General features: G+C 35.7%; 5 protein-coding genes across 5 annotated transcripts; 3 read left to right on the top strand and 2 right to left on the bottom strand.

Moving 5' to 3' along the window:
* Window positions 1–3,372: 3,372 nt before the first annotated feature.
* On the top strand, window positions 3,373–6,585 carry LOC107924907 (uncharacterized). The gene is made up of 2 exons (XM_016855483.2): window positions 3,373–5,147; window positions 5,854–6,585. Exons 1-2 carry the CDS (start codon window positions 4,324–4,326, stop codon window positions 6,071–6,073), a joined length of 1,044 nt encoding a protein of 347 aa, XP_016710972.1. The 5' UTR covers window positions 3,373–4,323; the 3' UTR covers window positions 6,074–6,585.
* Window positions 6,586–7,252: 667 nt separating this feature from the next.
* LOC107924899 (60S ribosomal protein L11) lies at window positions 7,253–8,930 on the top strand. Its single transcript, XM_016855469.2, has 5 exons — window positions 7,253–7,406; window positions 7,502–7,609; window positions 7,704–7,746; window positions 7,832–8,027; window positions 8,605–8,930. Exons 1-5 carry the CDS (start codon window positions 7,404–7,406, stop codon window positions 8,801–8,803), a joined length of 549 nt encoding a protein of 182 aa, XP_016710958.1. The 5' UTR covers window positions 7,253–7,403; the 3' UTR covers window positions 8,804–8,930.
* Window positions 8,931–9,382: 452 nt separating this feature from the next.
* Window positions 9,383–12,615, top strand: LOC107925311 (pentatricopeptide repeat-containing protein DOT4, chloroplastic-like). Its single transcript, XM_041079585.1, is given in 3 exon segments — window positions 9,383–10,106; window positions 10,109–10,884; window positions 10,886–12,615. Coding segments are annotated over 3 exon segments (2,625 nt in total). The 5' UTR covers window positions 9,383–9,424; the 3' UTR covers window positions 12,053–12,615.
* Window positions 12,616–12,955: 340 nt separating this feature from the next.
* Window positions 12,956–14,695, bottom strand: LOC107925313 (receptor-like protein 51). The gene has a single exon (XM_016855974.2). The coding sequence runs from the start codon at window positions 14,590–14,592 to the stop codon at window positions 13,285–13,287; it is 1,308 nt and encodes a 435-aa protein (XP_016711463.2). The 5' UTR covers window positions 14,593–14,695; the 3' UTR covers window positions 12,956–13,284.
* Window positions 14,696–15,977: 1,282 nt separating this feature from the next.
* LOC107925233 (cellulose synthase A catalytic subunit 8 [UDP-forming]) lies at window positions 15,978–20,522 on the bottom strand. Its single transcript, XM_016855872.2, has 12 exons — window positions 20,071–20,522; window positions 19,827–19,900; window positions 19,689–19,740; window positions 19,451–19,595; window positions 19,054–19,320; window positions 18,595–18,940; window positions 18,243–18,506; window positions 17,942–18,154; window positions 17,604–17,847; window positions 17,313–17,512; window positions 16,847–17,200; window positions 15,978–16,753 (listed from the first exon to the last, which is right to left on the bottom strand). Exons 1-12 carry the CDS (start codon window positions 20,258–20,260, stop codon window positions 16,166–16,168), a joined length of 2,937 nt encoding a protein of 978 aa, XP_016711361.2. The 5' UTR covers window positions 20,261–20,522; the 3' UTR covers window positions 15,978–16,165.
* Between the last annotated feature and the right edge of the window lie 1,372 nt (window positions 20,523–21,894).

Genomic DNA, 21,894 nt, shown 5'->3' with positions numbered 1-21,894 from the left:
TCAAGCACTATTTATGTTCGAGTATTATGAACAGATTGGTAAAACAGAATTTTGCGTAACCTACCTTCAATGTTATTAAATTATTAGTAAATTTATGTTTTATTCACTTAATTTTAAAAATTTATAAAATTATCATTGAATTATTCGAAAGCTTTCATCTAAGTAATCGAACTATTTAAAAGTTTTTTATTTATTTATTTAAGTCATTTGGCTGTTAAGATTTTTTAAAAAGTCTGACTAGTGAGCTCTAAACAACAATTCAACGACCGGTATAGTGGATTAGTATCCATTAACAAATAGAAGAACATGCCTTCGATTCAAGTCGATCTGACGGTCAATATTGGAAATTGGAGAAAAAAATGTTTGAATTTGGTTCACAAATTCGTGACGTTCAAAGTTGTTTCATAAAAAAAGAATTGAACTGTAAAAGAAAAATGGAAGGAGAATTTTCGATTTGTGCAGGTAATACGAACAATGAAAGCCATATAACAATAATTTTAACAGTTCAATGATTTAAATAAAAACTCTTAAATAATTCAATGACTATTTTATAATTTTTTAAAATTAAATAACCAAAATATAAATTTATTAATAGTATAGTGATTATAATTTACCCCTATTTTTCATCCATTCATAGTATCTACATATTGTTTTGATAAATATGTTTGACACGAGTTCAAACACATCTACTTTCAATATTGTATTAAAATATATATATATATATTTTTTTTCTATTCCTTAGCCCCCTTAACTTATCTCCTTGGTGGATGAGTGATAGTCGATCGTTGCACCCTCCGTAACAGTTTTCCACCCATTTCTCTCTTCCACCTATACTATTTCTACTTTCTTCCCTCTCACCAAACTCCTTTTTCCTCTCATTCCATCTCCTCCCTTGTCCCTTCTTCTCTCCTTGTTTTCCATTGATATCTATCTCTGTAGCTTTTTTCTCGACCTCTTGCTTGAAGAATTTGTTCTCAGATTAATAATTTCTTTAGACATGATGTTAGCTGTTGTCTCTCCACTGGGGGATTTGGCTGAAGCATTTTGCTGCTTCACTAGATGAGAGTTTTTTTTCTTATGTTTCAGGGTGTCATAGTTCGATAGTCAATGTCGTAAGAACTAGTCTAGTGGTTTATTGGGTCAAAATAATTAAATAAAACAATCATAAAATTATTAAAAATTTCATTACTAGTTTAATCTGTTGAATAATCGGTTCTTTCTCTCGTCTTTGATTTTTTATCGACTCATTACAGTTCGCTCTATTTCCAATCATATACCATCACTCAAACTAGTCAAACTACAAGTTTCTGATTTAACCAACTGGCTTGGTCTGGTTATGACAACACTTTGATGGGTTATGCATGATCTGTTGGGGAACCCAATGTTCCATTTGGAGGTTGACACCACTCTATGTTGGTTTTGATATGCTGAAGACTTTTGCTGCTGATGATTCACCTCTTTCTATGTATTTTTTAAATTACTGCAGAGGTTTATTTTATGGAGAGATGAAATATTTACAAACAAGTGAATCAAATATATCAAGAGAAAGATAAGAAAAAGATTGGAGTAAAGCAAAAACAAGTGGTGGTTGGTAAGATGAAGAAAAAGTAAATGCAGCTAAAAGAATTTTGTGAAGAGTTCAAATGCCAAATTTTCCTTAGTAGGGTGGAAAAAATTTGGAAAAGTGAAAAATTGAAGAGTGGAAAAATAGAAAGAAATTTTTTTTTCTTTTTCTAGGTGTGCTTGATAGAATTTAAGAAAGATGGAAAAATAGAAAGAAAATATTTTTTCTTTGCTTTCATTGTTTGATAAAGTTGAAAAGTGAAAAGAAAAAAAAATAGAACAAAAATGCATAATTTGAACTAACATACACTTTTATTTTCTCTTCTTTTATTATTTCAATTTGAAATGATTGGTTGTTATGCATTAATTAGAATGAAAATAATCACCTCTTCTATTTTCTTTCCTTTTACTTTTTTTTTTCTCAACGAAGCACATTAAATTTTATTTTCAATAGGAAGTGTTGGTGTAGACAGAGATCAATTCACCCTATATGGGCGGAGAGTTGAAGAGTAAAGAGAATGAAAATGGTGGAGATGAAGGTTGAGAGTAAAGTGGCAGAGTGTAGGCTAGAATGTTGAAGAGTCGATCATTTCTTCATTGTCTTGAGGACTATTTATAGGCGAGGGTCCCTTATTTGGTGGCATTAACATGGTGAATTCATCATTAGACTATCATTCTAGGACACGTGGGTGGAATGTCTGTGATAGGATATAAATTACCATTTCTTTTGATTCATGGTACGGAGTGGTTAATCTCATATGAGGTTTGATGATTAAAAGGATCATGTTCTTCACAAAAGACCAAGTGCTTGGGGAACTTTGGTGATAGTATCCTTTCGAGGAGTAAGTGGCTTGACCAAAGGGTGGTACTTCTAATAACCACTTGGTTTATGGCATATAGGAGACGTTTCTCAGGTGACTTATCGTCCTGCCACATGTCACATGTGAGTGGGGGTATATCAATTTTCTTCCACTTTTTCACCGTCTTTTTCCATCCCTCTATTTTCCCACCAAACCAAGCACACCCTTAATGTTAATGAAAATGTTAAGATGGAACCTTTTAATTATCTCCATAATTCACTAAGGCAAGTTCTTTGAAACATTTTAAAAGTGAAAGACATCCCAAAAACTCAATTGACATAATCCAAGTTTATTTTTTTTTTCTAATTTGGTGAAGAATTATTCTTGAATAAAGGTTATTTTGACTTATTACAAACATTAGTCTGTTATCAACATAATAGTTCTTAGTAAATGTTGTTACAAACAAGAATTGTCATTGTTCTTAAAAAGCACCATTTTTTTAGATAGAAGCTCTGAACAAAAATTGCTTTGAACATAGTTGTTCTTAAAACACAATTAATCTAAACAAGGTTATTCCAAACATTAATAATTCTCAAATAATAATTGTTTTAAACTAAAACCTTATTCTAAACATATTTGTTTCGAATGTAACTATTATCAAACAAAAATTATCTTAAACAATCATTCTAATGTGGGGTTTGGAAGAGCTGCTGGGTACAATACGTTTAATTTATTTTTTATCTTATACTATAGTATTACTATAGTATCTAATCTCACCGTCACCGTTATTTTTACACTAATCGTAAATAAATGGACGGTCCACTCAAACCCACCCTAACTATCACTTTTTTCAAATTAACTTTATTATTATTTTTGGAAGTGGAATTTTTGGAAATATAATATTAAAAGATTGAGTATATGAAGTTACCAATTTTGCCAATGCGCTTTCTTGAATCTTCCACGTCATTTATCTTATTTTATAATCATATCCATTTTCTATTTCTAACACAAAATAAAGAAAAAAAAACCTTCGTCCATTCAACACAATTCCTTAAAAAGTTGAAATTCATAAATGAAGTCAATGATCACATTGAGAGGAGAAAATCATAGTGTTTTTCTAATAAAGAAAACTTTTTCAAGAACCCAAAATTTTGCCTAAACCCTTTTGAACCAAAAAAAATTATAAAATTTGCCTAACCCATCAAGATAAGCATTACTTATGAAACGCCGTGAATCCGAAAATGAAATCCTTCCAAAAAAAGATTCCTTTTTTTCCTCCATTTAATTAATGTAATAATTCTATTATTATAATCCCTATTTTTCTGCTGATTCTAGTCAATATTTAGGTAATCTTCACTCAACCCATTTTCATTCTTATACCATTTGTTTTCAAGTTCCTTTCATCACCTAACCTCTTTCACCCTCTTTAAGCCTATATATATTTGTATAGATTCTCTCAATTTATTTGTATTTTAATGGTGAAAGTGTTTGATTCTCTTATAACAATTGAACGCATTTTATTATGATCTTTTCTCCATTTGAATTATTGGGTTTTGACATTTCAATGTTCACAAAACCCTTCTTATTTTTGGGGTGGAGGTACGATTTTTGTTTGTTTGTTTATTTGCTTGGAGTTGAAGTGATACAAAAGTAGGTAAGGATCTGATTCTGGGTTGTTTTGGAAGTTAAACAAAGATTCGATTTTTATTACTTTTGAGGGAGTTCATAAGCTCTTTCTATGATTATGTTGATTCTTTTGTGATTATAGCTTTTTTGGATTCTTGTGGTGGGGTGTAATGAGCAGGAAAAATGGTTTGATCACAGTGTACATGGTCTGGGATTGGTTTTAAAATGGAGAAAACATTAGCTCTTTTCCATTATCTGATTGCTCATATGTATGCTTATTGCCTTGGTTTTTTTATTATTTTAGAGGAGGAAGAGGTCTAGTTAGCTAAGATTAATGGATCAAGAGAAAAGGGGTGATTGCATAGGGACTAGTATGAACTTGAGTCAAGTTGGGGAATGTGTCGGTGGAAATTCAAAGAATTCGGTTAATGGGGTTGTGTCTGGAACCGCCATTGTGGAAAATTCTGAAGAAAAATTGTGTTCTAATGGAGAAAATTCGGATTTGAGATTGCAAAATGATGGCTTTGAATCGTGTAAGAATCAGGAGATGGATTTTGGGAGAGGAATTGGTCAGAATGATCTGGGAACTAACGGGAATTCAAATAGTTTAATTGATGCAAATGTAGTGGTATCATCAAGTGAGGGGTTGGTTGAAGAAAGAAATGAATCGATTTACGAGGAGATGAATGAAATTAGAGGAGTTGCCGAAAAACTAGGTCAAGTTGATCAAGGAAGTAGTGAGAGTTTCCCTAATTCAGTTAGTGGATCTGTAATTCAGACCATTACTGTGATTAACACCCAAGAGGCAGCATCTCTGGAAGGAATTAGTGGAGAGTTTGAAGTGAAAGACTATGGACTCGGTTCAAGTAAAGTATCAGTCGAAGGGCCAAAGACAAAAGCTGCTGAAGCAGAGGACGCATGTGTGATTGATGTAAAGGGAAGCGGTGGTGGCCGAAGACAGTTTAAGGAGAGTTGGGATGAGGAAACAGTTTGTAGAATTTGTCATTTGAATTCTGAGCAATCCCTTGAATCTACCGATAGTACATCGGCTACTGCAGCTGCTGTGGATCTAATTCAACTCGGTTGTGAGTGCAAAGATGAGCTAGGAATCGCACATAGTCATTGCGCAGAGGCATGGTTTAAGCTGAAAGGAAACAGGTAATGTTCTTTCTCTAGTAGTGAAGTTTTAGGATCTAAACTAGGTCTCTTCGGGGAAAATACGCATTGCCTTGTTGTTAATGCTTTGCTGTTACTACCATGTCATTATGTGTTAGGTATTGTTGATATAGGGTTTGGCTTCTTAACTCTGGAATTTTAATTGTTCTTTGCTCTAGTTGTGTTTGGGATTAGCTTTAGGACCAACTATAAGTTTTTTAGGTCTCATTGAAACATTTTCATTTATGGATATCAAAATTACCATCCACCTTTTGTAAGGAGGCACAAAACTATATAGTATATACGATAAGTGGAACAGAAGAGTTAATGATGTGAAATATTTCAATGGTCATTGAAACATGACTTTTTTCTCCATTGCCATTGTTTTTTTGCAATGAAATATCTAATTGGACTCTAAGAACATACATAAGTGAGAAATGTTAACTTTGATCAATATCGAATATGAAGCTATAGACCCTTTGTGTTTACCTATCTTCTTGTTTTTTCAACTCTTTGAGCGAATTGAATTGTCATCATACATTTAGGTCTAAGAGTTCATTGAATTATTATCAAATAGCAACTGTTTTTATGTATCGTGAATAGCTTGTATCTCAAACCAACATTCGATATCTCAGGAAGTACTTGGAAGCAGAACATGTTGGCAAATCTCCTATATATACCTTCTTATGTTTAATTTTTTTTTCCGCAGAATGTGCGAAATTTGTGGTCAAACCGCAAAAAATATCAGTGGCGTTAGAGATAACAGATTTATCGAAGATTGGCATGGCCAAGGATCTACAAGTGGCGGTGGTAGCTTCTCAGATCAACGTTCAGGATGTTGGCGTGGACAGCCTTTCTGTAACTTCCTCATGGCATGCCTGGTAATGGCCTTTGTACTGCCGTGGTTCTTCCGTGTGAATATGTTTTAGCAAAGGTGTGAACCAGACATAACGATCGTCCTCTGCACCACCTTTTCTTGCCTTCCTGTCGGGTCTGCTTCTCCTGTTGAATTTGAATGGATATGAAATAACTCGTCAGTGAAGCTACATTACGGGTTGTTTCCGGTTTTCAATACCCATATAGACAAACCATAAAGATTGAGTTTTCAAATTTCAGAAGTAGCCATCCATGCCCCAATTCTTTTACTGTGACAAAATTGTATTTGCTGCTTGCAATATTAACTTGTTTGGTATTTGTGCCTTTCAGCTTAAAGTCAAAGCTTAGGCAAAGGATGGCTTAGGCTGTATTACAGTGAGAAGTTTTTTTTCTTCTTATTTATTAAAGATCTAGATTTGGCATGCATTTATGTCGAATTCATTAGGGGAATTCCCATTATATATACATGATTGTAACACAAATTTGATCGACATAGAGTTGATGTTTATGATGAATGGTTTTTCAATAACAAATTTGTCGAGTGAGTGATAAGAACTTTGATATATTTCAAGTATGATTCTGAGTTTGACTTTTGTGGATGGTAAAAATAACAATGGGATTAAATTTAGTCGGAGTTGAAACGGAGTTAGAATGCAACTACAGAACTCCGAATTCTTTTAAAAGCATTTGAAGTGATTAAAGAATTAATAAATTTATATTTTAATCACTCGATTTTAAAAAGTTATAAAACGGTCATAAAATTATTCGAAAATTTTCATGTAAGGTTGTTAAAATCACTATCATGGCCTTCTTTCTTTTCTACAGTTTTGTTCTTTTTTCATGAAATATTTTGAATATTATTAATTTATGAATTAAAATTCAAACAACTTTATTTTTTGATATTCCTTATTAATCATTAGATCAACTTGAATATAATGTATGCTTTTTTACTCGTCGATGTTTATTGAAACTCACTAGCTAGACTAAATGAAAATTTTTGAATAATTCAATAATTATTTTATAATTTTTTTAAAGTTAAATAATCAAGACATAAATTTATTAATAATTTAATGACCGTGATGTAGTAAGAGAAAAAAAAGCAGTTTTGGGTTACCCTAGATTTTCGAAGGAAATGGACCTTTATCATGAGAAAGATCCAATTTGTTTTTTTCATTCATCTTCTTCTCTCTTGTTCTTTTAGCCCAAAAACCCATAGACCAAAAGCCCAAAACTCAAGGAGACTTTGGCACTCATACATGAACAAGGAAGCGACTTTTAACACTCATACATGCAGCCTGAAAACCCTAGAGTGAGGAATTAGACCCAGCTGCCTCTTTGTCACTTGTCAGTACAACGCTGCTCTCAGCCTCCATTTCCCATATCATGGTAGCTTTCTCTTTATCTCGACCTTTTCCGTTTTGTTAATACATGTATCATTAACATTTTTTAATGGTTGTTTTTACTTTGTATAACTACGAAAGGCATCGGAGAAGAAGCTGTCGAACCCAATGAGGGAGATTAAAGTTCAAAAACTTGTCCTCAACATCTCCGTCGGTGAAAGTGGCGATCGTCTCACCCGTGCCGCCAAGGTAACCGCCGTTATTCACACAGACAAAAACCCATTCATGTTCTCCCCCAAATCTTGCACTTAAATATTAGCTTATCCCTGTATACTCGTTTTAGGTCTTGGAACAACTCAGTGGTCAAACCCCCGTCTTCTCCAAAGGTAAAAAAAAATTATGATACCAATTCTGTCCTTTTGTTGGATTGTGTTGTTTATGGAAATAAAAATGTGGGGTTGATGTGAGCAGCTAGGTACACTGTGAGATCTTTCGGAATTCGGCGTAATGAGAAGATTGCTTGCTACGTGACTGTGAGGGGAGAGAAAGCTATGCAGCTTCTTGAGAGTGGGTTGAAGGTTAAGGAGTATGAACTTTTGAGGAGGAACTTCAGTGATACCGGCTGCTTCGGATTCGGTATCCAGGAACACATTGATCTTGGCATCAAGTAAGTCTTTTTCTGTATGTCTCTTTTGTTTTAATTGATATATGTTGATAATGCATTCCGGATACTTGTTTTTCAATTTAAATTTGATGAGAATTAGCAATATTTGATAGGTTCAAGTCTTCGATTTTCATTGAAATGGCAATGCACTTGTTTGTATCCTGCAATGCTTTCATTTAACTTTAGGGTCGGGATCGCTATTAGGATTTAAGAATGGTGCTGCTTTGCCAATTATACCATTCTAGGTTTTCAATGTATTTAGCTGATTGTTGGTTTTGTCCTCGCATCCATGTATCGGACGCATGTACTTCAAATAAAATGAAGAGGCCAAGCAACATAGAATTACCAGGAGATAGCAATGCAACTTTTAACCAGGCTTAGTCGTTCAAAGGTTTGCCTTTCCGGTTAAAGTTAGTGTGTGGCTTGAAACTAGGTACCCCTTTAAAAGTTAACATTTCCTGATGCTATCATCTAGTGGTTAACACTGGTTATGGGGAAGGCTCAATTTTATTAGTAGTGACAGTTGATATTGACGAACTCCTTGATGGCATAAATTACCAACACTTGTTGTCTTCTCTAGGTACGATCCTTCAACTGGTATCTACGGCATGGACTTCTACGTTGTTCTGGAACGAGCTGGTTATCGCGTTGGCCGTCGTCGCCGATGCAAGTCACGTGTTGGTATTCAGCACAGAGTTACTAAGGAAGATGCCATGAAGTGGTTCCAGGTCAAATATGAAGGTGTCATCCTTAACAAGTCCCAAAATATTGGAGCTTAAGAAATAGCAGTAACGAGCTCAGTTTGAGTTGTTTTCAGTTTTGGCTACTTGATTTTGACTAGTTTGTGTATCAGTTTCTCTCTTTTTCCTGAATAGATTTATGCTTGAGACTTTCCTGTTGGTTTTATATTTATTCTTCAATTTTTAGTAACCCTTGTTTCTTCTGGCATTTGCTTGTTCTTTCAACCCTGCAAGTTTCAATTCGGTAAAAAATCGAAATACAAATTTAATCAATCAATCAATCTTAAACCAGAACCGGACTGACCGGTTATTGGCCGATTTCTTGACTCGTAAATTGGTACAAACCAATTTACAAACTGGTTGAAACTATTTATTTATCAGGAAATGAAACTAAGGTTTGTGATGGATTTAATCATTTTAACCATTACACAATCAAATTAATCATCATAACTGATTTAATTGAATATTATCAATCAATTTGAACTGAATTTGCAGTGCGCTGTTAAACTCAGATCTTTTTAAACTAAGATATTTTCTGATTATTTCTTTTAATAATATTATATCGGAAATTCATATAATGGTTGAAAAAGGCAGACCCTTATAGACCGTTAGCTCTCATAAAGCTTTCGCATTTTGGAAAGAGAGATTCCCTGGCTTTCCATGGCTAAAGCGGCACCTAACTTATGTTTCTCTCCTCTAACTCTAAACCAAAACCGTAAAGAAAACTTTTTCTCATCTCAAAATGGTTGCTTTATCCATAAACCTTCTTTAAAGACTAAAATTTTCTCTCCAATTTTCAGCTCTTGCATCCCTATCCGAATCTCAGCTACACCCACAAGAACCATTGATCATCAAGTTACAGATTATAATGCAAAAATCCTTCATTTCTGCCAATTGGGTGATCTTGAAAATGCCATGGAATTGATTTGCATGTGTAAAAAATCTGAACTTGAAACTAAAACGTACAGCTCGGTTTTACAGCTTTGTGCTGGTTTAAAATCATTTACGGATGGAAAAAAAGTTCATTCAATCATTAAGTCTAATAGTGTTGGAGTCGATGAAGCCTTGGGCTTGAAGCTTGTATCATTTTATGCAACTTGTGGAGATTTAAAAGAAGGGAGGAGAGTTTTTGATACGATGGAGAAAAAGAACGTTTATTTGTGGAATTTCATGGTCAGTGAGTATGCAAAAATTGGCGATTTTAAGGAGAGCATTTGTTTATTCAAGATAATGGTGGAAAAGGGAATTGAAGTGAACTCTTACACCTTTTCTTGTGTTTTGAAGTGTTTTGCTGCTCTGGGTAGTTTAAAAGAAGGCGAATGTGTTCATGGGTATTTGTTAAAATTGGGTTTGGTAGCTGTAACAGTGTGGTGAACTCCCTCATTGCATTTTACTTCAAGGGCAAAAGACCTGAAAGTGCCTTTGAACTGTTTGATAAATTGTGTGACCGAGATGTTATATCATGGAACTCTATGATAAGTGGCTATGTATCAAATGGTCTTACAGAGAGAGGGCTGGGGATCTATAAACAGATGATGTATTTGGGTATTGATGTGGATTTGGCTACTATTATTAGTGTTCTTGTCGGTTGTGCAAATTCTGGTACTCTTTCACTAGGGAAGGCTGTTCATTCTTTGGCAATAAAATCTAGTTTTGAGAGGAGAATCAACTTTAGTAATACTTTACTGGACATGTATTCAAAATGTGGTGATCTTGATGGTGCCTTGAGGGTTTTTGAGAAGATGGGTGAAAGAAATGTCGTGTCATGGACTTCCATGATAGCAGGTTACACCCGAGATGGCCGGTCTGATGGAGCCATCAAATTGCTTCAACAAATGGAGAAGGAAGGTGTTAAACTAGATGTGGTTGCTATTACAAGCATTCTACATGCTTGTGCTAGAAGTGGTTCATTGGATAATGGCAAGGATGTACATGATTACATCAAGGCAAATAACATGGAATCCAATTTGTTTGTGTGTAATGCATTGATGGATATGTATGCTAAATGTGGAAGCATGGAAGCTGCAAACTCTGTTTTTTCGACGATGGTTGTGAAGGACATTATTTCTTGGAATACCATGATCGGAGGTTACTCGAAGAATTGTCTTCCCAATGAAGCACTTAAAAACGTTTGCTGCAATGCTCAAAGAACTGAAACCTGACAGTAGAACTATGGCATGTGTTCTTCCTGCATGTGCCAGCCTATCTGCTCTAGAAAGAGGCAAAGAGATCCATGGTTACATATTGAGAAACGGGTATTCTTCGGATCGACATGTGGCCAATGCACTTGTCGACCTATATGTCAAGTGTGGAGTTCTAGGTCTTGCACGTTTACTTTTTGATATGATTCCTTCAAAAGATTTAGTCTCATGGACGGTCATGATCGCTGGTTATGGTATGCATGGGTATGGAAATGAAGCTATCGCTACCTTCAACGAGATGAGAGATGCGGGAATCGAGCCAGATGAAGTCTCCTTCATATCTATACTGTATGCCTGCAGCCATTCCGGACTACTCGAGCAAGGTTGGAGATTCTTCTACATAATGAAAAATGATTTCAACATCGAACCGAAATTGGAACACTATGCCTGCATGGTAGATCTTCTTTCTCGAACTGGTAACCTTTCAAAGGCATACGAATTCATCGAAACATTGCCTATTGCACCAGATGCCACAATCTGGGGAGCTTTGCTTTGCGGTTGCAGGAATTACCATGATATTGAATTAGCCGAGAAAGTTGCAGAACGTGTCTTCGAGCTAGAGCCGGAAAACTCAGGCTACTATGTACTGTTAGCAAATATCTATGCAGAAGCAGAAAAATGGGAGGAAGTGAAAAGACTGAGAGAGAAGATAGGGAAGCAAGGCCTAAGAAAGAACCCAGGTTGCAGTTGGATAGAGATAAAGGGAAAAGTTAATCTCTTTGTGAGTGGAAATAATAGCTCACACCCACATTCCAAGAACATTGAATCTTTGCTAAAGAAGATGAGAAGGAAGATGAAGGAAGAAGGCCATTTTCCTAAAACTAAGTATGCTTTGATTAATGCAGATGAGATGCAAAAAGAAATGGCTCTTTGTGGTCACAGTGAGAAATTAGCCATGGCTTTTGGGTTATTAACCTTACCACCTCGAAAAACAATACGGGTTACCAAGAATCTCCGAGTATGCGGTGATTGTCATGAAATGGCCAAGTTCATGTCCAAGGAAACCAGAAGAGAAATTGTGCTGAGAGATCCGAATCGGTTTCACCATTTTAAGGATGGATATTGTTCTTGCAGAGGCTTCTGGTGACTAGGTGAAGAAACTCAGGTAAAACACCGAACTAACACAGAACTATATTGACTTGCGAATAATGACTAGGCTAATTAGAAGAAAACTTAATTCTGTATTTGCTTCCAAAACTCATCTTTGTACACTGAGCTTATCATATTTATAGAAAGCTAAGGAGTAACTGCTTATAACAAACTTGCTAACAGCCTTAGCTAAAGGCTAACAACTTGAGTAACTACTCAATCCTTAACACTAGGCTATAGATTAACAACTTTTTTTTTTAATCCCGAATTCTATGTCAACGAAGATTTAAGCATCGTAAATAATTAGCCAGTACGATGTTAAGCTTACTAGTAAAGTAAGGTCACAGCAACCTGGCCATGATGACGGCTTTGGGGCCATACATCCACGTGGTGTGGTCCTTTTTTGAGTAAGTAAGAACCACGAAACTAGTATCCAGGACACACAGCTGAACAGCAACTGGGATCCAACCATCAAAACTATTGCAGGAACCATAACAGTTGGATCTGTCATAATGTTTCATCATTTTTATCACAATAAATTAACATCCACAAATTCATCCACCAACACCAACAACTTGGCTTTTAATCATTATCTCCAAGTTTATAGTAACAAAGAAGATCGTCCAACAGGTATATGCCACAACATACAATTTTGAGCCTGAATTCGCAAAAGATCAACAGTAATATGTGGTTAATTGATATTTCAAGAACTGTAACAGCTTTAAATGAGAGACAAGATCTAGAACAGTAGCCGCAGAAGACGATACTTTGGTCGTTCTTACAGGGGAAAGCTCACATTTCAACTTTTCTCTTGGCATTGATATTAATATTTAGAAACCTTTTAGATTAATGTTAGACAACACAGTTGGATAACAAATCGATTAAAGTAAAGCAGAGTGAATTATCAGAAATGATAAAATCATAAAAATGGTGTCAAAAAGCAAATGCTTGAAGTTGAAGAATACATTTTTTAAAAGACTAACATTGACACATTTCATTAGCAACTCCTTATACACCTTTCATTGACCACAACCTCGTAAAAAAATGGAAACCACTGCTAATGGCCAAAAATATCAGCAAAAAAGAATACCATACCAGTTCAATGATTCCTCTGCCTCCTATAGCTACTTTTCCCCCCTCGTTTATCACAAATCAAGTGTATCAAATATCAGTAATAAATAAATGGCAAACTATGAAAAATCTAACCAATGATCGAAACTACTGTTTTGTTCAACCACACCATTTTGAGAGAAGAACTAAGAAAACAATAAGGAAAACTATGGAAGAAAGTCCAATTGCAACACCAAGAACAACCTTATTTGGCCCGTGATGATGCTCCTTGTTTTCACTTGTATCGTCTGCACTATCATCTTCATAATCTGACAAGTCACTATCACCAGAAGACTCCTTAGAAGGAGGAGGTGACATAGGCAATCCATGCTTATCACAACGAGCAATCCCAAGCTTCATTTTTGATGACAAAACAGAATGGTTGTAACACAAATTGCTATTCCCACCAACCTTGAAAACAGCCAATTTCTTTATGAAACTAGCATTGAATGGTAAAACCCCATGAAGTTCATTGTTCTCGAGGTTCAAGACTTTCAAGCCTTTCAACTGTGAGAAAAACCTTGGGACAGTGCCATTTAACTGGTTATTACTCAGATCAACATGAACCAAGCCTGGAATAGCAGAAATCGACTCTGGGATTGAACCAGAAAATGAATTGGAAGCTAAAGATAGGTTTCTTAACGATATCAAGTCACCAAACTCAGTGGGAATCTCCCCATTTAACCCATTTGATGAAAGATTCAAGTATTCAAGATCTTCAAGAAGTGTAAGGGAAGTTGGTATGTTTCCTTTGAGCTTGTTATCAGATAAATCAACATGGGTCAGGTTCAGATGCAAGTGCCGTGGAAGAGAACCGGTGAGATTAGCATGAGAAATGGTTATTGTTTTCAGCTTATGCATGTTCCCAAGGATTACATAAAGGCCGCTAGTGTTAACCGGAGTGAAGGAAACTGTGAGATCGGTTAAGTTAACGAAACGTGAGAGCCAGACTCCGGTGAGGCGGCGGAGGGAGCGAATGCAGGTGAAGGAAGTGAGGGAAAGGGAAAGATCATAAGGGAAGCGAATAGAGGATGTGTGGCAGTTCGTGAAGGAAAGAGAATGGACGGAAGAGAGGGACTTGAGAGCTGTGAAAGAGAGGGAAAGGTCAGAGGAGCAGTTGGAAAGGTGGAGGGAAACGAGGTGGCGAAAGGGCTTAGAGCTGTCACAAACGGTGGCGTTGTGAGGGGAAGGTTGGATGCAAGGGTCTCTTGCGGTGGGAATGTTGAGGGATTCAAGTGCTTCAATTTGTTTAGGGTCTAGAGTAGAAGAGGAGGAGGAAGAAGAAGAGGGAGTTTCAGTGGTGGGGGAAGGAGCAGGGGGAAGTTTAGAGGTGGCATTTGTGGTGGTGGTAGCGGCGGAGATGACGGCGGAGAGGAGGAGGAAGAGGAAGAGTGGTAGTGAGTTGAGGGATGGTGGTGGTGGCTTCATGGTAGAGACTAGAGAGCAAGCAGTAAGCTTTAGTGACGTTGGAACTTGGGAAGTGAAGTGATAGAGGAAAAGACAGAACACAACACAACACAACAAATAAGTGGGGAGGGATTGGATTATGTTTATTAACATCCAATACAAGATTTTTATGTTAGGCTTAATTATGGTTTTAGTCCTTATATTATACTAAAAATAAATATTTAATCCTTAAATTTTAATTTTACATAATTTAATTATTTTACTTTTAGGTTTAAGTCACAATTTAGCCGCTAAACTATCATTTTCTTTTCATTTTACCCAAAAATATTTATTGGCATCCAATAAAAAAATGCTTTGTGTCACATTCTTATTGACAACAAAAGTTATAGTTGGATATCAAATTGAAATAAAAAATTTTAAGTATAAATGTGAGAAAATATGTATAATTCAGTAGCTAAATCATGAGACTTTTATAGTGTCATTAATAGATCCAACTAATAACATTATTAATTGTTACTATTAAGTGATAAAATATTTTTAAAAAAAATATTAAGCATTTAATTGACACGTAATTTTAACTATACGATCGAATAATAACAAAAAAAAGTAACTTCATCATTTTAATAGCATAAGCTAATGATGTTATCAACTTATACCTACCAAAGTCATTATGGAAATAAGGACGAAATTATGTTTGTAGTATAATAGATGTACTAAAACCAGAATTAACCCTTTATGTTATTTATGGGTGTACAAAACAAATACAATGCATGGGTCAAAGTTAGAATCTTTAAACTTTTTATGCAAGGTATTTCAGAAAGTATTTTTAAAAAACAAAATTAAATGCAGATGTCGGTTAAAAGGTATATATAATATACTTTTCTTATAAGCTGTATTTTCGTGGAGTCCAGCTTCCAGCTATTTTCTGCCATTTTCATCTCCACTACCCTACAAAAGTGGTAATTTCCCTTGGGTCTATCCTTGTCTAAATTACAAGAAAAGAAAAAATAAAAAGAAGGTTCCACCCTTGGTTAACTTGTAAGGACTTAAAACCCTTTTTTACACTTACTTGAAATTTTCTATAAATAAATTTTATTTTACAAATATTAGAAAAAAATACAAGAGTTAGAATGAATTTTCTTGTACAAAGAATAGGGTTTCATTGTAATGATAAAGTATACATGTAACCATATTAGTTTTGCTTAGTTTAGAGATTTGGGTGTTATCATTGCACAAGGGATTCTTTTCTTTATAATTTACACTAGAATTTGATGTAACTTGCAATCCATTCTTAATCGAAGTGTTATCATTACAGAAGGCTTTTTTTGATGACGTGTCATTATTTCATACATAATCAGCATCAAATGTATTTAGGTACAATATTATATATCATAAACATTAGAACAGGTAAAATCTGTAGACTGATGTAGTTTCATTTAATGTAAATTTCAATGAAATATGTATAGTTCATAGCATTGTTTAGGAGAATTACACACTGCTAAGAATAAAATGGGTACAAACCGTTCAAAACTTAGTCAATAGACATGTTTCAGTCAACTTGCAATGATTTCAATTCTAAGAAACACAAAATATATCAACAATCAATGGAAATGCAGCTCTGTGACACGGTGGTGCTATCGGCGGTGCTGACAAACGGGTTGATCCGAACCCAAACAAGAGAAAAGACAGAAGCCAACAACACTGACCAAAGGACAACAATGGTTGGTGTCCTGTTTTGCCGTCCCATAAGACCTTTGAGGAATGGATAAAGATGGAGGATGACCCAGAAGGAAAAGAACACTTTGCCAAAGAGTGGTCCCCAAGCTTCGTACCCTTTGTTGAGGGCATCAGAGAATCCGGCAACGACACCAACCATGTTGACGATGAGGAGTGTTGTTGGAGGGATTAAAAGTGTAGTCCATTTCACAATGTAGAGCTCACCAAAATCTGCATCATCAGCTGCTTTGGCAGTGACAGTAAAGTTGGTGTCAATGCCTGCAAGCATCTTAAGGAAACCTTGGAAGACGGCAAAGAGATGCGCTGAAACGCCACCGATGACCCAAAACTGCTCGTTACGCCATAAGTCCTCGATGCTGACACCACTCCATCGGAGCTCGAGAACAGCGGTCACGATAATGGAAAGGAAAAGGCCAAGAAAGAGAACACTTGCCAGGTTTGAGAGCTGATCATCAAATTAGAAAATGTGAAGCAGTGGAAGCATATATATGGTATTGAAAACTCAAAAAAGAAGACATGTATTACTAGCATTCATTACCGTTGGTATGATAAATTTTCCTGTGAGAAGACAGATTGCTGGTAGTGAACAATAGGCAATGAGTGGAAGGGATGTGAAAGGATAGACAATGGTGTTTATATATGCTAGTCTTTGAAGCCATTTAAGACGACCACCTCCAAAGCCATACCATAGAGGGCAATGCCTGCTTAGGAAAATTTCAACAGATCCAAGAGCCCATCGAAGAACCTGGTGCAACCGATCAGACAGATTGATGGGTGCAGATCCTTTGAATGCTGGCCTTAAGGGCATGCAGTAAATCGATCTCCATCCTCGGCAGTGCATTTTGAAGCCGGTTAAGATATCCTCAGTGACTGAACCATATATCCATCCAATCTGAGCAAAAATATAGAAAGTTTTAATGTAGTTCAAGGCCTCTATGCAGGGAAGAAAGGTCAATAAAGATATCAATTTTGGCAATATGATAGATAAGAATAAAAGTTCCAACCTCTTTCCCCCATGCAGTCTTCTCCTCATAGCCACAGCCGATGACATGAATTGCTTCCTTGATTAGTGTGGAAGGGTTGGCAGATTCAGCCACTCCTCCATTCTCCATTAGTGTAGATTCAATGAAGACTGAAGATAAGCCAAAAGTTTTCTCAAAGCTTGTTTGAGAGATCAACATTGATCTTTCATACTCATCATAATCTGCATAAACAAAACCAGAGATATGTCAACAAGTCATGAGCTTAGTAAAGAATTAATCTAACTATAATTTTCTGAGAGATTTTGGACTTACTGTCAATTTCCCTAAGGTTAAAGATGGCAGCATCAAGTTCTTCCCGTTTTGCATCCCTATAAAGCTCTGATGGATCTTTAGGTTCCTTCTTGCCGGGGCAGCAACACGAGCAAGATGAGGAGGATGACTTGGGAAAACTTGGCATTGAAGGTGGACCATAGCCATAAAGTGCTTGCCTATTGAAAACACAACCTGTTCCCACATAAACAGGCCCTTGGATCCCATCAAGACCTTTCATGTTAACCTGAAGTTTAAATTTGGATGAATTGTCAGAACTCAAGAGGTTTAAAACTGTCAGAAGCACTTAAGCAGAAAATTGGCTTTATCTTTGATCTTACATCAAAGAAAACTGTGTTCCGATTGGCATATCGATCACTCCTATCTATGCCATCAAATCTTTGAGGAAACTGCACATAGCAGACATCTCGACCGACTTGTGGGTCCATCAAGAAGCACATTGCCTCCCTAACTGCCTTGCTATTGTTAACATAGTGGTCACAATCAAGATTGAGGATGAAGGGAGCATTTGTAAGAACTGCAGACACCCTAACCTGTAACAAGCTATTCATGTCAGTTGCAACTCAGAAAATATTTAATCTATCTTTATGAAAGTCTGGTATTGTATCATGTATAACCCACCAAAGCATTTTCAGCACCAGCCTTTTTGTGGTGTTGGTAGCCAGGTCTCTTCTCTCTAGAGACGTAAACCAGTCGGGGAAGTTCATTTCCTTCGATGTCATGAGCACCGCTATATCCAAGGAAAACCTGAATCATGCCAGGGTGATCACGCGGGTTATTTCCCGGCCAAGGAGTTCCATCTTGCATTGTCCATCCTTCTTCAGGTGTTTTCTGAGCCTTTGCAACTAAAGCATTGATTCGAATTTTGTACTCTTCGTAATCTCTCTGTAACCAAAGTTGAAAGGAAATTATTACAACATCTAAGTGCTATGGATATTCAAGAAATGCTGCTAAAGAAGCTTGAGGAACTTACTTTCATAGCTCTACGTTCTTTTACAAAAGAGGGCTGCACTTTATCTTTCAAGTAATCAATCTTCTGTGAGAAGTAAAACTCAGGTGCCCGTGGTTCAATGGAAAATTTTTTGCAGAATGGAACCCACTTTCTTGCAAAGTCGGCTGTTTCTACTAGAGATTCAAATGTCAGCATGGCCGCACCATCATCAGATATATAACAAGAGACCTTATCTACAGGGTAGTCCAAGGCAAGGATGGAAAGCACAGTATTGGCAGTAATCAATGGAGGCTCTTTCAATGGATCCACTGTACTCACAAAGAAGTCAACTGCAGCAAGTTCATTAGGTTCACCTTCTCTTTCATATCTGCCATGGTATCCAACAAGCTTAGTAACAATCCATATGTTACATAATTATGATACTAAATCAGCTGAAATAAGATAACTTATGTTATTAGCATCATTAATGGTATTGGTTACCTTGCAGATAGTCTGTCAATGTATGTTTCCCTGTTAACAGGATACCACTTAGGGAACTGATCCAACACCCAGGAAAAAGCAAACCAGATTTCACATATGACTGAAGTGAGCCACAGTCCAAAAGCACTGTCAACGGGGTTTGTTACTCGATAATGGAAGAAAAGACCGAGAATGATCAATCGCATAATGATCACGGTTCGGTATGGTGCAAGTCTGCTTTTCGGGATTGGAATTATAGTCGAGAGGGGCTGGGAAGCATCCGGTGCCCTGCAGATGCAAATATTACATATCAGTAACACATAACATAAACAAAAATCATTTCACTAAATAGGCTCTTATCATTAATCTGCTTTGTATATTTCAAAATCAAGCAAGGCTTTTCTAATTAAATACTTACGGTTTATCTTCCATTTGTTGCTCAGGTGGGATTTCAGCCTCTCTTTCAACCTTAGTTGTTGCAGGCTTCTTCTTCTTGTTCTTCTTTTCTTTCCAACTTTCCACCCTGTTCTTCCAAATCGGATTCCCATTGTCTTCAGTCATTTCTACGATATTTTACGAGACGATTCGAGCTTTCAGAACTGAAGGAAATTGAAAGAAAGAAACCAATAATATGGAAAGAAATTTATATTACATACCACTATCCAATGTAGACACACTGCTGATATGTCTTGCATGAATTCCAACATCCTGTATAAACCAACATGAATAACACAAAGCTCTCAATATCCCTCCTGGCTTTGACTGAACCTTTCAAAAGCAGCAAAAAACAATACCTGAGACTTGCTCAAATGTGCAGCCATTGTCGATTGATCGCCGGTGGCCTTCTCGACATCGTCCAACAGGTTTTCTGAGGAGTTCACAATAATCAGTCGTGCAATCAGTTTACAACTTCTATCTTTATCTTTTTCATGGGAAATCAAACAAGCACTTGGCAAACACAAGATTATAACAAAGATTTATCAAGAACCAAATGGAAACAAGTAAAAAACTAGCATCAAGAATTAAAATGAAATGTACCATCATACGGACTACCACAACGCAAGCAAGCTTTTCGTCCTTCCTTAAGATCATACTCAAAACAACTCTTACAAATAGGGAAATTACATTCATGGCAAGCCACAAAGGGTTCACCATTAACATTCAACCCAACATGTTCACCACAAGTGTGGCAAACAGGAACCCCAGATTCCATCATTCTCAAAAACATTACTTATCTTTCTCCTTCTTCTTCCTTGAGAAAAACCCAATGCTACAAACAATATGCTAACCAAAGGGTCTTTCCCTCTACTTATCTCTCAATACCTTTGTGTCTTGTTGTGTGTTTTTATATGAAAAAGAAAAACAACCAAACACAAGATATAAGTGCATGTTGGGCTAAGGGTGGAGATAGGCATGTTGTAATGGTGAAGAAAGGTTGAAGGGGAAGGCCGGTTGGTAGTGTAATGGAGGGTGGGTTGTTGGTGTCAATGTATTTGCAGAGAAATCTCTGACAAGCAAAGCTTACATTTTTTTTTTCTTTTTTCTAAGGGAAAAAGAAATTTAAAAAATTGCGGGAAGTTTAAGGAAGCTTTCGGTTGGGCAAGGTACATCTTTAACTAACTGGCATTTGCCTAAGGTGAAATTATGCTATTAATCCTTGTACTATAAGTAAGTTGTGAATTTAACCCATGTACTCTAATTTGATCAATTTTAGTCCCTATACTTTTCGGATTTTGAAATTTCGGTTTTAAACCAAATTGTAGCAGTTAAATTTGTTAACTCAAAATTCTGTTATTGGTCTGGTAAATTGTTGATTTAATTAATGTTCTTCAATTTAATCATTTTTAGTTTTTATACTTTTCGAATTTTTAGATTTTACTCCTAAATCAAATGATAGCCATTAAATCTGTTAATTAAAATAACATGATTTTTCTATGAGTAATATGAGGAAACAACAAGCTGACGTATTTACAGGGGCTGATGATCTTTATGACCTCAAAGAGTTTTTGAATTTTTTTATTATACATTTTTTGAAAATTTTAATTAGCCCGCTCAAAATTTTTGAAATTCTCATTAAACCTTTCAAAAAACATTTTTTGAAAGTTTTAGTTAAACATACAAAATTGTTTGAAAATTCTCATTAAAACCTTCAAAATTTTTAAAAATTTTAGTCAATCACCCCTCAAAAGAAAACTCAATGTCAAGATCCATCCCTACGTATTTATAATACATGTGATAATACATTTGCCGCATAAATTTTGAAAATAACATAACTTAACAAATTTAACCATCACAATTTTGTCAAGACCGAAATTTCAAAATTTGAAAAATAAATATATTAAAAATGATCAAATTAATGTCTATAGACTAAATCTACAATTTACACATAGTATAATAACTAATAAATAATTTCACCCTTGTCTAAATGTATGTCACTGTTGAACCATAAATAATACGCCTCGCATTAATTTACTGTCTCATAAATTTGGAGATTTCAGAAAATAGAAGAAAAATATCATATCTAGTAAGTTGAAAAGCAAAGATCATAAATTGGAAAAAGAAGCAAATAAACATTATTCAACTGGGTATATAACCAACAAATTAAGATTATTATGATTTAAAAAATGAAAAAGAGAAGGTTAAAATAATGAGTCAGGAATGGAAGAGGAGTGACACCAAACCAAACATGTACCAAAATTTGGCCAGACCAGATTGTCCCTACCACATAGCTGTTGTCATGGACCTCTGTTTTCTGACATTGATTTTGCTACCCAAAATTGCATATTCTATTCAGCCTGATTGAAGACTTATATTTTTTAGTCAAATCCCGATCTTAATTTTCGTTCTATGCGTGATTTTTAT

This window comes from Gossypium hirsutum, chromosome A10 (genome assembly GCF_007990345.1).
Source record: "Gossypium hirsutum isolate 1008001.06 chromosome A10, Gossypium_hirsutum_v2.1, whole genome shotgun sequence".
NCBI classification, from domain to species: domain Eukaryota; kingdom Viridiplantae; phylum Streptophyta; class Magnoliopsida; order Malvales; family Malvaceae; genus Gossypium; species Gossypium hirsutum.
Note: the sequence above shows the minus strand (reverse complement) of the source record. Positions and strands in the feature narration are given on the sequence as shown.